The sequence below is a fragment of the Atractosteus spatula genome, chromosome 13, assembly GCF_055471065.1.
Source record: "Atractosteus spatula isolate fAtrSpa1 chromosome 13, fAtrSpa1.hap1, whole genome shotgun sequence".
Classification (NCBI taxonomy): domain Eukaryota; kingdom Metazoa; phylum Chordata; class Actinopteri; order Semionotiformes; family Lepisosteidae; genus Atractosteus; species Atractosteus spatula.
Window position 1 is genome coordinate 25,631,812 of NC_142718.1, and position 17,744 is coordinate 25,649,555.

Here is a 17,744-nt window from a genome sequence, read left to right on the forward strand (position 1 = left end):
AGCTGAGTGATAGCAAAAGCTTCAGTCTGGTTGGCTGACGTACATTTTCATGTTCTCTGGAAAGGGGCTGGTCACTTCTTGAACAGAGGTGCCTGTACTGTATCGGACGCCACAGCAGCGCTGCTGCAATATACAACGTTTCCCAGACATTGAAATAAAACTGCGATAAAATGTAAAGATCAAGAGATTTTTTTGTTGCTGTCTTTGAGTAATTTTCCCACTATAGAATAATCAGTGAATGTTCAGAAAGCCTTTATGTATACTGTAATGGCATTACTCGATGACAGACATTTTTGTTGATTCTTTGAGTAGAGAGGAGTGAGGAGGATGTGGACTTATATACTTACACTCATACAACATGTCTCTGTATGCTATTTCAAGTTGCATGGCTTAAGGTTGAATTTATTTTCTTCCTATAGTGGTTTTCTAGGCTCAACTTAGAAAATGGCACCACTGGTATTCACTGCAAATTATTCTTCATTAATATGAAGCTTGAAACATTCACTGCATCTCCCAGCCCCAACCAAGCTGGATTTTTTACAAGTCGCATGTTTACTGCAAATCATAGGTTTCAGATAGTTATTATGGTTTAACTCTGCTTTATAGTTGTGAGTGGCTTAGTTTACCATTTGCGTAGCCTAGTTTACTATAGAGTTCACATACAGAGAAAAGGATTAATAGAGGTGTTCTGATAACTAATGACTTTTTTTTCATTCTTCACCTCCAAACATCATGTCCTTCATCATCACCTTATATCCGTGTTATAATGCATAACAATAAGCTTTTTACTTGTTATCTGAAGAGGTAAGGACAAAACCTGTTAAAAAAGTAAATGCTGCATTAAAGCCATATGTGTTGACATGACTGCAAAGCAAAACAGACTAGAGTTTTAACAGGCCATGGCTTTTGTGGAGACATTGTTTCAGTTCAAATGCAGAGGGTGGAAGCTAATGGGGCTGTAGGAATGCCTAGAATGCACAGAACTGGCACAGTGGTAACTGTGATTTAAGTTTTTAGGAATTGCTAAATTAATGGCTGAATTAATTTTTAATTTGTTTAATAGATGGCTGCTTACTTTGGTCATTCTGTGGGTGCAACTGACATCAATAATGATGGGTAAGAATTGTGTGTAAATCTAATTCAAAGGGCTTCAAAAGAAGAGTAATATACGATGTAATACAATAAAAAGAAGACCATATAGTGCCTGTAATGTTTTCTTGTAGCTTTTTCTGAAGCATAGAAACCTGTATTAAAGGAGAACTGTAGTCCCAATTTCTCAGACCGCTTATTAAATCTCGGTAAAAAAAAACTAATGGTGTCGCAAATTTTCACAAATTCCGAATTATGTACGAAATCATGAACTCTGTGAAAGTATTGTGTAGTCTCCATGTTGTCACAAAACACTGGAACGAGAGTCTGCACAAATTGTGATGTGAAGCAGCCCTTCATGTCACTGGAAGTTTTGTTGCCTACAATAACAGCAATATGGCTCTGCACATACCTGTAAATTTGATCTATTTTTTGTGATGTAAATTGGAGATTTGACATGTTACTCTGTACATTTTACTTTTATTGCAGTTTAAAATGCATTCATCATTGCCGATTTTTTCCTACCCCAAAATATAAAAATAGTCTTGCAGCTTGCCTTTAAAAATAAGTATTTGTGAACTTGGAAAATGTCTTTGTCCAGTCTGTTCATTTCTGATGTGAAACCTTTTCTTCGTCATGCCAAAACACATTCAGTTTGCAGTGGACTTGTTAGAGTTTGTTAAACTCAGCTTAGTAATACACTATAAAACCGCATTAAAACAACATAAAAGCAGTTTTGGTGTACACAATATTTAATAAGTACAGGATATGACGTGAGCTCTCAGATAACTAAAATGAAAACTTAATTTCCTTCATGCTCTGCGCAAAATGGTGATAGAGACTTTCTTTGCAGTTTTGTAGATCTATTTATCGGAGCCCCTCTCTTTATGGACCGAGGCTCAGATGGGAAGCTGAGAGAGGTTGGCCAGGTCTATGTGTACATGGGAAAGGGTCAGTTCACATTCCCTAAACTGCAGAAGCTGACTGGCACTGAAATCTACTCCCGATTTGGCAGCGCTATTACTTCTCTTGGAGACCTCGACATGGATGGATTTAACGGTACCAGATTAGTGTGAATTACAGCCTGCCTCCATCTTTGTTTGTTTTTTGTAAAGGGAAAAACCAAATCAAATATGTAGCTTGTTTTATGGATTCCCAGGATAGTTTTTTCACCTGACGAAAATAATTCCTTTGATGGGTTTTGCATTCAGTTTAATATGAAGCGTATAATTTTTTCTGGTTTTGTGTGGCAACATTAATAACATTAAAAATAAAGGTAAAATGACATTAAATGGCATGTCGCTGTTCAGAAAAAAAAAATTGAGGCAGAAAACATCAGTTTGCTAGAATGACTGTTCATTAAATGTGTTACTCATTAAATGGAACGCAATGTGTGGTTTAAGAAAGTAAGGCATCTTGTTTTGTATTTTAATTTTAGATATTGCAATTGCTGCTCCCTATGGTGGGCCTGACCGCAAGGGCCTTGTTTACATCCACAATGGAAGAGCTACAGGCCCTGATCCCTCTGCATCCCAGATCCTAGAAGGGAAATGGGCTTCTACTTCCATGCCGCCCAGCTTTGGCTACTCAATGCATGGTGCCACGGACATAGATTTAAATGGGTACCCAGGTACAGTATGTCTGATTTACCATAGTGGGTGCTTTCACTTATTTTTGCATTATTACTCTTGTAGAAGTGACATGCAACAACAACAATAGAAAACAGCAGACTTTCAAACAGATGCATTCTTAATCCAAAGTATCTAACGTATCAGGTTAGGCAAAAAGAAAACGCCTGACCCACACCCAAAGTGGTATTATTCCTTACACTTATATAGCGCTTTTGTGGACATCTCTACCCAAAGTGCTTTATGGGTAATGGGGACTCCCCTCCACCTTCCCCAATTCATCCTCAGCCCAGCCAGGACACAAAGGTAATGCCCTGGGCTTTTTAATGACCATGGAAAGTTAGGGGCTCGGTTTAACATCGTCATCCAAAACATGTTGCCTTCATTACAGTATAGTTTCCCCATCACTATGCTGGGACATTAGGAGCCACAGACTGTGGGGAGAGCTCTCTCTATTAGTCCCACTAACACCTCTTCCACCTGCAACCTTAGCTTTCCAAGGACATCACCCATCCAGGTACAGGCCAGTCTCACACCTGCTGAGCTTCAGTGGGTTGCAAGTTGTGAGTTGTAGGGTGTTATAGCCGCTTGCTATTACAAATATGTTCTGAGATTTAACACTAAATTAGCATTTTAACCATTATGCAGCCCCTCAAACCTTTAAAACTTGGGAAGGGCCCGAGTCTCTCTCTCATTAGAAACAAGATTAAACAAGTTGCTTCCACCTGCAAGAGAGGCCTGGATTTTTCTTTACAAATAATAAGCACATTATTAAATCTGCAAATGCAAACACTACCAGAACGAAGCAGGAACATTTTTTTTCTTGTTTTTTTAAGCTGACTGAATGTAATCTCAGCCTGGCTGGGGGTGGTGATTTTTCATTTGCTCAGCTTCACATCACATTTTTTCAATCGGATGGGGACAGTGATGAATTATTTTCGTTACTCTCTGTTATTTTAGAAAAAAAGATATGAATACAATTTTTTTCTAAATGTTCAATTCGAAGGAATTGTAGTCTTTTACAGCTACTCTGTTTGCTTTTAGCGGAGTGATAACAGTTTATGAATGTTGTGCACACAAAGTTTGTATAATTAAAAGGTTATGTAACACATTAAATGAAAAAAGGTATTATTTTATTGATGTGCAACTTAAATTCTGATTTTTTAACGACTAATGAATTAAAGAATCGGTAAAGCATGATGGATTCACAGAAAAAATAATGAAATCTAGAGATCCCCATACCGGGTTGTTAGGTTGAATGTTTTGGTGTTCTCTTGTTTCTTATAGACTTGATTGTTGGTGTTTTTGGAGCAGATAAGGCGGTACTATACAGGTACTGATAAACCTTTTTAATCTTTCTTTAAGATGCATATTTGTGTTTTACTGTTTCTAAACATCTTTGTCTTCACTGTAATTTGTGCCATTCAGTCAATTGTCAAAAAAATTGGTGGCCCACAATTGGCTGAATACCACTGAGTGGGCATTAGTTGGGTAGTTGGAGTTTCCTAGTGCCTGAAAACCTTCAGTGATGTCAGGGAGAGTTGCGCTGTTTCTTCAGTTGGCACAAACTCTTCCTTTATGATACCGTTGGTCACATGACAAATAGGTTTGACACGTTTGTTGGAGGTGCAAAATATTTTTCTTTGGTGTAGCATTTTAGAATCGATCTTTCATTTTTCATCTCTTATGTTGTTCTGCCAGTACCTGTGTTTCTTGTCTAAATGGTTTCCTCTTTCAAAACGGTCCGACAATGCAGTTTCATCTGCAGATAGCATTAGCATTGGAGTTGATGGTTGGTGCGCAGCTGATTAATGTATTACTATTCTGTTTTGCATAGTATTACATTTCAAAGTTAATAATTTGTGGTTTCACCCTCCATTCTTCTCACACACGCCAAGTGCAGACATTCAAATGGATGTGTATGGTGCATAAGAACCAGAAATAATGCACATTAAGACTACATTATTCAAATTTAAAATATCATAAAATTATTTGAAATTAAACACTTATCCTTTCAGATGTTTTTACCTTGTCTTTTAAAAAACATGCATGTATGTTGTGAGATTTGTCATGTTCTTTGTAAATAGAAGTGCCATGGCAGATACATATTATTTAGTCTAAGGTACGTTTCTTACAGTGTCATATACATTAACGTGCCTGTATGATGTGAATGATAAGTTTCCTTTGTATGATAAAACTGAATTTTGTGTGTGACAGGGTAGTTAGATTAGAGATAGTATTACATTTTTGACTGTCTTAGTCCCAACTGTGTTTCATTGCTTTTGTAAGTTTTGGTATTTGCTGTATATTTAATCTGTTGACAGAGCAAGACCAGTTATAAGTGTAAACGCTACACTCGATATCAACCCCCTAATTGTCAACCCAGAGGATAAAAGCTGTGTGTTACCTGATTCTTCAAAAAAAGTGTCATGGTAAGTCTTTCTGATGAGGGAGCTATTATAATAAGCAGCTGCACAGATCATACACTGTTGTCACAAATCAAGAAGGAATATTTAGCTTAAGTGTTTTTAATCTGCAAATTACAGTTGTAAGGCTTTTTGGTTTAAACATACTAGATTTAAAAAAAGGTTTTGTGTCCCATTGGACAAAAAAACATTTAATTGTGGAAGATAATGACAATTATCAGATTTAACTGTCATTTTAGAAAATATATACATTTTCTAGAAAATAGCTGTGGGGATCGGATGTTATTGATCAGAATTAAGCTGACTACTAATAATTCTTTGTGTATTATTTGATCATTACTGACCAGGAAGTCTTATATTCTGTGACATATAAAACAACACCCTGAGTTTTTATCAGAGCTTCCTAAACCCGGTTTACTTAAAGTAGTTTAATAGCAGTGAATGTTGTTTGGCCTTGATTTTTATTATTTTTTTCCAGCTGTTAAAAATCAATATCCTTTTCTGTATTCCTAACTGGGTTGTTCCCTTAAAGCTATTTATGAGAATGGAATTAGAGGCCTTCCAGTGACTCAGATTTTTGTTTGGTTTTAATTCTATCATGGAGGCGGCACATTAACATTCTTCACATGTCATTGCCCAAGCATCTGGGAGCTCTTTGCAAAAGGAAGAGACTGGCTTTACCATTTTCACCAGCGCTGAGGAAGTATAAATAGTGCACTGTTAAATAACACAATGCTTGTACAGCTTTTTAATGCCTTTAGACAAGGTTTGCTTCCTAGCAAAATTTAATTTGCATTCCTGTTGTTACCCATAATTGGTAGCACTTATTCTCAAACATTGAAAGATTTAAAAGCTTTAGGCAGTGTCATTAAAAAAAAACTTCAGTGTCAGTACTACTGGATTTTGTCAGTCAGTGTCTGCTTTTCTTGCCTGCTTTTCTGTAATCCCCTACTTCAGGTTTTGACTGGAGGTTCAGGATTACTCTCTTGTTTTTAATGTATTTCTGAGAGAAAATAGTACATCACAAAGCCAATGCCTTTTATATTATTTTAATTTTCCATTAATATTTTAAGTACATTTGGTTTTTTTTCAGTGAAAATTTAGACCAGAATGTAATACAGTCCTGGATGTCTGCAGGTTTTCATTTCACCTCAGGTCTTAGCTCAACTACGTTAAGTATTAGCTAACTGAGACAGTTAAACACTTTTCAAAGGTCTTCGGTTGTTGAAGATTTAAGAAAATGTAGAAGATCTGGATTATGGCTCTTGACTGAACTTGTGTACCTATACTTTAACCAATGGTCTGACTTATCCTAACACAAGTTTTTCAGTTTGTGAACACTCAATTTCAATTTGCTTTAGTTATCTTTCCATTGACAAAGAAATATTTCCCCCCCACTGATCACTCCATATGTGATCATTGCAGTGATAGAAGAAAAAAAAGAGAAAAAGAGGTTAAAGAGGAAGAATGTGGTTTATCCTTTTGTAATACAGTGGTTACAAAGAAGGAATTATGAAAAAGGAGGTGTACTACAAAATATCTGAAATAGACTGAGTGGTATAATCGATAAGTAAATTAATCATAACCCCTAAATTGTAAAGATTCAATATTGTTTTGAATACTAGATTCAATATAATTCTCTGGCACAGCTTTGGTGAATTGAATTAATCTATCGGGCACACTGGGATGAACAAATATATTGTTAATAATGACAAAATTGTTAATAGTGAGATGCTAAACAGTACACAACACAAACATACAACATATCCTAGAGGCCTATGTCCTAACCAACCAGAAAAACCCCAGACTGCTACCAAATATTCAAAGATCTTTTATAACCCCTACACAGGTCCAAAAGAGATAAACCTGCCTTCTAAACCAAGCAGAATAGATCTGGATGTGTCAAAGTGAATGGGAAGCTTATCTCCCCATTTAAAAAAAAAGCATCCTCTCACCAAGAAAGGCCACTTTTAAACTACAGGTTGTCTATATAGGAAACGAGCATTTCCTACAAACAACAGAATGGCAAGCTCCCTTAACAAGGTTCAGTACTTAATTCGGATGATCTGGACAGTGACGTCTCAAAGAGCACAAACCTTTTTCACTTTCCCTCTGTCTTTCTGTCTCTTCCCCTGTCCTTCCCCCTCTCTCTCTGTGTACCTGCCTTTTTATCCTCTGTTCCTCAGCTGTTGATGACACTTAATCATTGATCCAGAACTTAAGATAACCAAGATAAATCAGACTATTCCTTTGATCATTGTCTCTCAGATCCTCTAATACTCTGCAGACACCTCAGTTCCTTTCTTGCTTTGTAACTCCCAAGAACTGCAAATGTTGAAGCCGTTGTCACACTACTCGACTTTTCCTAGGATTTTCAGTTGTAGCATTCATTTACATAATCGTAAGAAAATCGCTGCGAGTTGTAGAGAGTCGCAGTGCGCGCCCATTACCGTCAGTTGTGTAGTGTGACACTCCCAGCAACTCAGTCATTGCACTCTTAATAGCCCCTACGATTCTCTGCGGCTCACTACGATATAATCAAACTGGTTTGATTTTCTCGTAGCAAGTCGCAAGTCGTAGGGGTGGGCAGTGAGCCAGATGTGTACTTGTGAGATAATGTTCCCATGATATTACACGTAATAGCGCAATACTAATTTATTAACAATATTGGTTTTAAAGGTTTTAACTGTTTTTTTAAATTTGTTCTATATTTATAAACATTCTCCATTTTGTTTGTGTATTTTCGCGTGGTGCTCCTTCTCTTATTCCGGTGTGCTCCACATTGATTGGCTGTCAAAATGAGGCGACCTCATGGTACTTTTTGTGGCGCAATAACGAGATTTAGAACCATGATGAAAAGTCATGAGGAAATCGTGTAATTAGTCACTCCCTGCGATTGCTAGTCGTGTAATATAACACCCTCTAGGACAGAAAAAGCAGCGAGATTCAGCGACTGCAGTCGTTAAATTTGACATGCTCTCCAATTAGAAGTCGTGCTGAGTCCTGTAGTGTGACTCCGGCTTAATTCTAGCCAGGTGTTTAACAATGTCTCAAATTCTTAGACAGCTCAATTGCCCCTTCCAACAAGCTTAACAACAGTGATTGGGAGTTTTTGTAATCTGTCCTTTGAAATTCTAGTAACATGCCTGACACAATAATTTAAATGATAATTAAAATGAAGTTCATTTCTGGGCATAGCATACAGTATGTAGTTTCATATACAGTATGCTGTGGTTAGATTGAATTGTTGTAGGATGTTCCATAGCTGTGATCATTGTTATTTGAAACTTCTAGCCACCGATTTTCTGTTAAGAAACTGTTATATTGGAAAGTTACCCATATATATATATGTTGTTTAGTTTTTGCTTTTGAGTTGTGCCCATGCATGTAACTATGTCATTTTAGCTTTCAGATTAATAATTGTAACATAAATTAGGAAGCATCAGCACTTTGAGCACCAGAATACTCTACATGTTTCTGTGCTTGAGGACATTCACATAATGTATTATTAAATTAAAACAAAACAGCCATTTTACCAGTGTACATTACACTAGCATACCTTAATTTTGAAATATAATCAGTAAGTACACAGTCTTATGCAGTGATGCATATTTTTTTCCATCCGATAATTTAATGGTTTCTTGCAGGTATCTACAAAATATTTAACTTTGAGTCTGAAGAGACAACGTACAAAGCGGTATCTGAAAACAAATCTCCCCATCACATTTGATAGAATGTGATTATCTACTACATGAGCGTGCAGACTGTGTAAGAAGCGTGTTCTTACTTACTTGTTATTCTGACTTGTTTTGCATCTCCCTGCAGTTTTAAAGTGAAATACTGTCTGAAGGCAAACGGGAAGGGAGCACCTTCAATGCTCCGTAAGTTCCTATGAATTTCATTGTCATTTTTAATTCCGGGTGGCATGAAAACAGGATCATAGCGACTTAAAAAAAAAAACAGGCTCGGCCCCCTTCTCACTACCCAGTCAGCCTTCTGCCAAACTATAATGTTTAAAGCAACACAGCAGATGCAAAGGGAGTACTTCCACTGGTTACATAGAATCCAAATGTAAAGAACAAGTACAGATACAGCAAGAGTGAATGTTCTATTTCAAGATTTTCTTCAAAATACTTTGAATATTGCAGTCCTTTCTGATTTTGTAAAATATATTTTTGAAACACTTCTACATTTTGGGATTACAAAGCATCTTTTTGTGCTGTTACCTGTACATTGTTAAAATCTTAGTAGGTATAATCAGATATTAAGCATTGCGTTTAGTAGTTTATTAATGCAGCATTTCCACTTTTTCCCACACATAGTAGAAATTTAGGTCACAATCCTGTCACTTTTTTTGCTCTAATGATGAGGATATTCTTGAACTTTCTGATGTTTCCCTGCTGGTCACCTGAACTGTGACCACACAACATATGAAGTACAGTGATGTGAGCTTCTCTGCTCTACTCATTGCCACAGATAAACAGAAGAGCCCAGCCCAATGAACTGTTCTATGATGTTTATTTGCATGTGTATTTGCCCAGGATTTCAAGTGTCAATCCTCAATTTGTAAAGCCAGCCTTCCAAACCATACACTGTGCTGATTTAGTGAGAAGATTTAATGGTTTTAGTAATCTATTTACTCATGTTGGCATTTCTGTTGAATAAAAAAACAAGAAGCAAAAAGGGAAGGCTAAAAAGGAGATGGCAAGGGATGTTTAAAACATTTTAATAAATTTGTGTCTCTGACTTTTAAGACTTTCAGGTGGACCTGCACTTAGACAGACTCAAACACAAAGGAGCAATAAAGAGGGCCCTGTTTCTGCACAGCAGTTCGTCGTCCCATATAAAAAACATGACTGTGAATACTGGCAAAGCCCCTTCGTGTGAAGAGCTGGATGCATACTTACGAGTGAGTGTGCCACTTAGCCTCCTATTTTGTCTTAGTGAAAGACTTACTGTAATTATGTCATGTGTGGTTCACATCATATTTCATAGTATTAATGATAAAGCAGAGTCTCCGATTGCTGGTGTCATTGGATTCTACTAAGGTTTGTTTCAAATTAAAGGTGTTCAAGTTAAAGTCTTCTTATTCTGGAAAAAAACAACTTTGAAGTTCACATGATATTTTTTTACATCTTTGCTTTCCTTTCCTTCAATTAGGATGATTCAGAGTTCAGGGACAAAATTACTCCAATTTCCATCTTTATGGAGTACAAATTAGATTATAAAACTGCTGCAGATAAAACTGGACTTATGCCCATTCTGGACCAGTTTACCCCTGCTAACATCTCCAAACAGGTACAGTATTCCTTAGTGCTCAACAGGTTTGTCATGGTTTGAGAATGAATGCTTTAATGTTTAAATATTAAAGAATTCATCTGTAATGCATTCAAAGGACATGCTGTTCTTGAAGGAAGAAGTTAAAAAACAAGTTAACACTTTTAATTTTTTTTTCTGAACATCAGACAAAGATTTTATTTTAGGGTATACTGTATATTTCATTTACATTGTATACCGAATAGTAAAATATATGGTGTTAATTGTTTAAGAATAATAAAATAAACAGCATTATATCCCATATCATTTAGGATCTGAAAATACAGCCTGGATTTCTACTTCATATCTGGTTTCATTTGAATATATTACACATCAAATGTATATTAACAAATATAAAATTAATTATGGTGATAAGTTAGGTCAATAAAACAAGTCAATAAATCACAACAGATTGACTTCTCTCTTTGTTTTATAGTGACAGTATTTTTAAAAGGATTGATTAATCTTATACATCATCAATAAATCAAAGATTTCCATTAAACAAATTAAAAAGCTGAAGGTTAGGAGTTATTGGAGTGGTAGTAATCATTACTTTAATAAATTCCAGGCACACATTTTACTGGACTGCGGTGATGATAATATCTGTAAACCAGATCTCAGACTATCTGTGAAAAGGTGAGTTTGATTGTGACTTTTTATATTAGACCATATTCGACCATCGTTTAAACTTGAATTAGCAATAAAAGTATCAGAAAGTAATAAATTAAGCCTCCAACAGAGGACTATCAGCATATATAGAATTGAATGGATTTAGCTCTGCAATTCTTACCAGTCTTTAGCTGCAGTACATCGAAAGGACTTGCATCCTAGAGCAGTAACTACCTTAGGAAGATGCAATTTAAGAAATGTACTAGATTGTAAATTGTAAGATGATGCAAATAAGTATGATTCTTCCCAATCATGCTCCTTTAAATTACCCTAAACCATAGAATCTGTCTTCTCATATGCAGAGAAGACCTATCCATTAAAGATTAAAGATCCCAGTGTTGAGTATGATAAGGAGCTCCAATAATAAATCTTAAAGCAGAATGATGTGAAAAATAAAATTTCCCAGTACAGCTTTAGGATCTGTTCACTTTGAAAGGGGGCAAAGGGAAAAGTGGTTGTTTTTTAAAGAAAAAAGTAATGTAAGGCAATTTGATCAGTGGTCAGCTATTTTTTTAAAAAAAGATTCATTTCTACCATTGTGTCTAATGGACTTAAATATTCGAATTTTGCAAAACTCACCATGTTTAGAAGGTCAAATTTGAAGAACCAATAATTATTTGTACTTACAATATTATTAAGAACAGACTTTCAAAATGTGAAAAATAATCATCACATTTTATAATAATAATCACATTTTGTCTCTTGCAACAGTGGTTACAACAACATTTCTTAGGATTGTTCAAAATATTTATAGATTGTCTGTATAAAGGTGTTGTGAGGGTTAAAAGATATGTTCAGAAATTATTATGTATTTTGTGTGTTTAAATATGGGATGCATATATACAGTATTTGTTAATATTTCTAGTTTTAAGTTCTGGCACCTTATAATGGATAACAATGTAAAAATGTCAGATAGAAGAGGTGCTCATTTGACAGGAAGAGAAATATGTGTTAGCAATGTGTTAGTGACCTTGTCTATTAGTAGGATTCATTTTTTTCAGACTTATTTAACCAAACATTAGTCACATACACAAAGAAGACACAATTCAATGACCAAACCACTTCAGCTGAAGCTACAGAATAACACAGTTATCTTCTTTTAATATTGAGCAGCGACCAGAGACAGATCTTCATTGGGGATGACAGCCCGTTGACGCTAGAGGTCACTGCAGAGAACAATGGAGAGGGGGCATATGAGGCAGAATTGCATGTGTTAATGCCTCCGCAGGCAGACTTCATCGGCGTAGTACGGAATAGTGAGGTAAAGTTGTCGTGCACTGATCAACGTGTCCCTCTGTTTTATTATTTTAGATGAGTTCCAGTGAAGTCAGCCTCAGAAACTACCTGTCCTTTATACTGTAATAACACTCTCAAATGATCTTATATTAATGTTTGTCATGAATTGTGTTCCGCAACTATGATATTAATTTATGGTTTATGTGGGCAAGGTTTTTGACCATTTAATATTAGTTATTTTTTTAAATCTGTCTGTATTTTTGTTGGGTAGCATAATGGTGAGCATTGCTACCACACAATGCCGGGGCTCTTGGTTCAATTCCTGGGGTACCATGTGCATGGAGTTTATGTGTTCTCCCCTTGTTAATGTGGGGTTACCTCCAGGTGCTCTAGGTTCCTCCCACAGGCCAAAGACATACTGCTACGTTAATTCGCTTATGGGAAAATTGGCCCTGGTGTGAGTGTGTGCATGTTAGCTTCTGTATCTCACCCATCCAGGGTGTATCGTTGTTTCTTTTCTAGATAGGCTCCAGTTCCCCCATGACCCTCTATTGGATAAAGCAGTTAGGAAATGGAAGGATGTATTTTGGGGCTTTTTTTTGCCAGGGAAACAATACAGTTGTTCCTACCAGTTGTGTAGAACTTTTCATCCGACAGGATCACTAAAGCATTTCACGTATGGTGCAACGACCTACATCATCTATCACTGATGAACAGCACCTACCTGGGTGATGTGTGATAGCCCTTAGTGTATAACCCCACTACACAGCAGGTGGACAAATGAGAAATTGCTTCACCAATTGAATTAATGGGGTAACTTTAGGGAGGTCAGATTGTACAAGCCCAGACTAGAATTTATCTGGAACAGCAGGGTGAACACCCCTACTCTTACAAACAGTGCCATGACATCTTTAACAACCAAGAAGGAAGGAGCTCAATGTCTCATCTGAGGAATGACACCTCCTCTAGCACAGTGCCCTTCGTCACCATACTGGAACATTGCTTTGGGAATTCGGTTCCAAAGGGAAGACCATCACCTTCTCCTCCACCAGCGCCACTTAAAACAGCACCTGATTTTCCTTAGATATCTCAAGCTTTGTTGAAAAAGAAATGAATGCAAAGCTGACTTCCTTATTTTCATTTTTTATAGGTATTGTCACGATTGTCTTGTGCTTATAAGACGGAAAACCAAACCAGGTCAGTGGTATGTGACCTTGGAAATCCAATGAAAGGTGGAACAAAAGTAAGTATGTATTGTCATTAGTTTCAGTTAGTATCAGTTACTTTCATTAGGTATCATTAAGACCTGGACTCTTTAAAATACTTTAAAATTGTTTTTGTTTTCTTTGTTCCCCTGACAGATTATTGTCAGAGATGCTTTATGTTTACAAATTCAAAGGGAAAATGACCACCCGATGATTATAATGTGTGGCTGAATAATTCATAATAATATAGTAAAGTGTATTATAATAATAATAATAATATAGTGTAAAAATAATTCAATTTTACATTAAATAATTGGTTCTTCACTGAATGTTTGTTTTCAATTTAAATGAACAGATAAGATGTTATATTTTCTTGTATTTACAGATTTGATTATAAAAAACATGTTTGAAAAAGAACTAAATCATCAAACTTGAGGTGATGCATAATGCTATTCAGAATGTCAAAGTGTTTGCCTTAATGCAGTGGTAGAGTGGATGTTTACTTTCTGAAATGGTAGAATGTCACAAACTGCCAGACTGCAAACAGTGGTTTAACAGTGGTGCCGTTTCTTTTCCTGGGTAGCTTGTGGCTGGTCTGCGGTTCAGTGTGCATCAGCTTTCAGAGCAGGACACTTCAGTGAAGTTTGACTTGCAGATCAAGAGGTAAAGTGAGCATTACTGTCTCGGAAAGCTGGGTATCCAGGAGTTGAAACTCTTGACCTGTTTAAAGGCAGAGGTTTCTGTGATTCTATTGAATCTTTAAATAAAAGATGTAGTAATTAGAAAGTTTGTCAAGCCCCTGGAGACATGTTTAAAAACTACTTGAATATTGGGTTGCTCCTACAGTATATGGCATACTGCTTTCACTTACAGTTGTATGCAAACATTGGGGCACCCCTGGTCAAATTGCATGTTTCACAGAATCTCTAAGTTATCAGTCTGCTCTACAGTGCAGTGCAGACCACAGTATAATTTAGCAATGTGTGTTAAAGAATATGTTGCTGCTAGAAAAAAAATCTGATAAGACATCTTCTCTCTACTGTTCTTTTATGTATATTTTAGCATATGTGCTGCTCTTTCTTTCCCCAAGTCATAAGGCTTGATTTTGATTAAACTCTGGCATCAAATCTCATCCATTTACCAACAGAATGGCACTGTAATTCCATATCTGGATTTACAGTGCCACCTTCAGTCATACATTAATTTTGCAACACAGCGAAAAGTGTCTTAGTTTGTTTTTCTCATAGTTACGTATCTATTAATCATTTGCTTTCAAAATGTTTTGCAGTTCCAACCAGTTTGATAATACTAGCAATTTGGTGTCCACAGTCACTGATCTTGCAGTCTTGGCAAAAGTAGAAATCCGAGGGTGAGTATGAGCTGCTTGGTTTTTTTTGTTTTATTTTACTACTGGTTGTCTGCTGTTGATTTCGTCTTGACATAAGGGACACGTGTGGTAAGGTAATTGTTTCCTACAGTTTAACATTTTGATTGATTGATTTTAACATAAGACTGAACTCTTGAGTAATGAAAGCAGTTAATTTGTTTTGAAATGATTTGTATATGTCGAGATGCCTGAAGAAGTGTCACAACCTGTTTGAATGTAATCACCGAACATTTTAGAGCTCATATTTGCTAATCAAGAAGTCCGTGTATGTGCTTTGTTTTTATATCATCTTTTGTTTAAAAATAAATGATTGTAAAAAAAACTAGAATGTTTGTCAACACATAAGTGGTAGGAAATGCATGCGACTCTCCATGAGCAACAATAATGTGTGCATTATTGTGCATAAAGGTCACGCAGGTTTTCCAGTTTTAATCATCCTGTAGCGGTGTACAATCTTGGACAACTCAGAGCTAAAGTAATACAGCATATATTTACACCAGAAACCATGAAAGGTTGCTGAGGTCATTGTAAAACAGAACCATTGTTTCGGTAGAAATGTGTTTTAAGGGGGTCATTAATACCAATTTTAACAGTTGTTGATGATGGCAGTCTCATTGTGTTGCATTTTATTGGGCATTACGTTTTCAGGTGTGTGGTCCACACAATTGTTACAGCAATACCAGCATCAATGTAATCCATTAATCTTTCAATGTGTTTGTCCTTGTCATGATAAAGCAAGGGGCATGAATTGTTCTGTGTTAAACTGGGATCCTGTTTCACACATACAGTATCACTGCTGATCAGTCGTGTTACAGAGTGATTGGTACAAGCTCTTTGTAGACTTTTTGCAGGATCTGCATTACATTCCTAGCCTTCTTTCATTTGAGTCCAATTGATCATTTCACGTATTACTTAAGGAAACCAAACCTAAACACTAGTACAGAGACTAGTACTGCATGTACAGATTTTCTCAAAAACAGGTTTTCAAATGATTTTTAAATTATTTTGCAGCCTAAAGTTAAAGAATAAACATTGTCCCATCTAATATGTATTTTGAACGTGGGGTTGTCCATTTCAAAACCGTTCATTATGTGCAGGTGGATGGAGTAATTGTATCATTCAAAATCCTATAATGATCCTTTGAAGATTTTGTTAGTATTGGTCTTTTGCCAGGAAAGTAGCTATGACTACACACAGAGTTTGTCTTCTCAAGCTGTGTTTCATGTTTTTTCTCTCATCCAGTGTATCTGCACCTGATCAGATCTTTCTCCCCATCGCTAATTGGCAGCCCAAGGAGAACCCTGTGTTAGAGGATGACATTGGACCTCTTGTGCAGCATATCTATGAGGTCATATTTCTTTCTGCCTCCTCTTAAAGAATTTTCTTTATCATGCAATATGGGTATTAAAACCTGCTGATATTTTAATTGCCATCATTTCCTAAAAAAAGGGAAATTACAATTATTTGTAACATATTTCATATTTACTTAAAGCCAGGTATTTTTCAACCTGAACTTTTTATATGGAAGAGGTATGACAAATCTTTGTCATTGATGTTAATGACTTTGTAGACTGTCCAAGATACTGGCTGAATTCAGTATAGCCATTGTTCATGTTAAGAGAAAAGCTGTTTGACATTGCAGTTGCCCTAAAATACACAAATACGTGTTCTTTCTTTTTTAGCTTCGAAATAATGGTCCAAGCACATTTAGCAAGGCAATGTTAGACATTGACTGGCCTTACAAGTTCAACAACGGGTCTCTTCTTTACATTACTAATTACGAAATTGATGGACCAATGAACTGTACTACTGATATGGAAATTAATCCCTTGAATGTCACAGTAAGTATTATGAGTATGTAGTTACTACTGCATGTGAACATATTTCCTACAAAACATACCAATCAGTATTTAATTAAAAAAAAACACTTATGTGTTTTTATTTTGGTACTGTAATTGTTGTGCTACACTTTTCTTTTAGATGCCCGCAGCACCAAAGCAGAATACTACAGTTATAAGTGGAGATTCTCGGAATGAAGGAAAAAATAAACGCCGTCGCAGAGATGCCCCACAAATGGAAGGGAACCTGGAAACTTTGGTATATTTTGGTCCTATTGCACCGTTATGATTATTCCTGATGTACTCTACATATTCCCACACTAAGGTCATAAAAATATTGGCGACAATATGTAAAAATTCTCCAGATGAAAGTTATTTTTGGGATGCAAAATATACATAGTACAGTACATGTTTTGTCAGAGAAAAATTGCCTGACAATTTTTTCTGTTCTTCTTATTCAGAACTGTGAGAAAGCAGAATGTCTCAAAATCAGATGTCAGGTCGGTCGCTTAGAGCGAGGAAAGAGTGCAATTCTCTTCATCAGGTCCAGACTGTGGGCTGCTACCTTCTTGAGCGTAAGAACCCTTTCTTTAAATAATTTAAGCTTGTGTTTTTAATTCGTAATTGACGTGGTAACATATGATAGTAGAAAAGCTTGTTGTCTTACTTAGATTGAAAAGGATTTTTCTTTTTTTATGTTCCCAGGGTGAAAACCAGAACCGGTCATACATTGCAAGATCATCAGCCTCTTTTAACGTCATAGAAATGCCTTACAAAAACCTTAAGTATGAGTTACCATCCAATTCTACAGTGGTATGTGTATTTTCTTTCTTGAAAACATTGTAAAGTTAAAGGGAACAGGTTTAAAATGTAAAAGAAATATGTGATGTGACACCTATTTTTTGGGGGGGGAATCAAGTACGTTAATATTGCAGTGTTTATTCCATACA

At 36.1% G+C, this 17,744-nt stretch overlaps 1 protein-coding gene across 2 annotated transcripts in view; it reads left to right on the forward strand.

Moving 5' to 3' along the window:
• itgav (integrin, alpha V) overlaps positions 1-17,744 on the forward strand; it is a 34,125-nt gene that overhangs the window by 14,682 nt on the left and 1,699 nt on the right. For both annotated transcript variants that reach the window (XM_088931022.1, XM_088931021.1), the window contains exons 11-28: positions 1,064-1,116; positions 1,943-2,148; positions 2,528-2,719; positions 4,005-4,050; positions 5,042-5,149; positions 8,969-9,024; positions 9,898-10,052; positions 10,304-10,441; positions 11,028-11,095; positions 12,242-12,389; positions 13,515-13,607; positions 14,153-14,232; positions 14,858-14,938; positions 16,199-16,304; positions 16,639-16,797; positions 16,937-17,053; positions 17,256-17,369; positions 17,500-17,607. In XM_088931022.1, the coding sequence (XP_088787148.1) occupies positions 1,064-1,116; positions 1,943-2,148; positions 2,528-2,719; positions 4,005-4,050; positions 5,042-5,149; positions 8,969-9,024; positions 9,898-10,052; positions 10,304-10,441; positions 11,028-11,095; positions 12,242-12,389; positions 13,515-13,607; positions 14,153-14,232; positions 14,858-14,938; positions 16,199-16,304; positions 16,639-16,797; positions 16,937-17,053; positions 17,256-17,369; positions 17,500-17,607 (2,028 nt within the window). The remainder of the gene's footprint in view (positions 1-1,063; positions 1,117-1,942; positions 2,149-2,527; positions 2,720-4,004; positions 4,051-5,041; positions 5,150-8,968; positions 9,025-9,897; positions 10,053-10,303; positions 10,442-11,027; positions 11,096-12,241; positions 12,390-13,514; positions 13,608-14,152; positions 14,233-14,857; positions 14,939-16,198; positions 16,305-16,638; positions 16,798-16,936; positions 17,054-17,255; positions 17,370-17,499; positions 17,608-17,744) is intronic.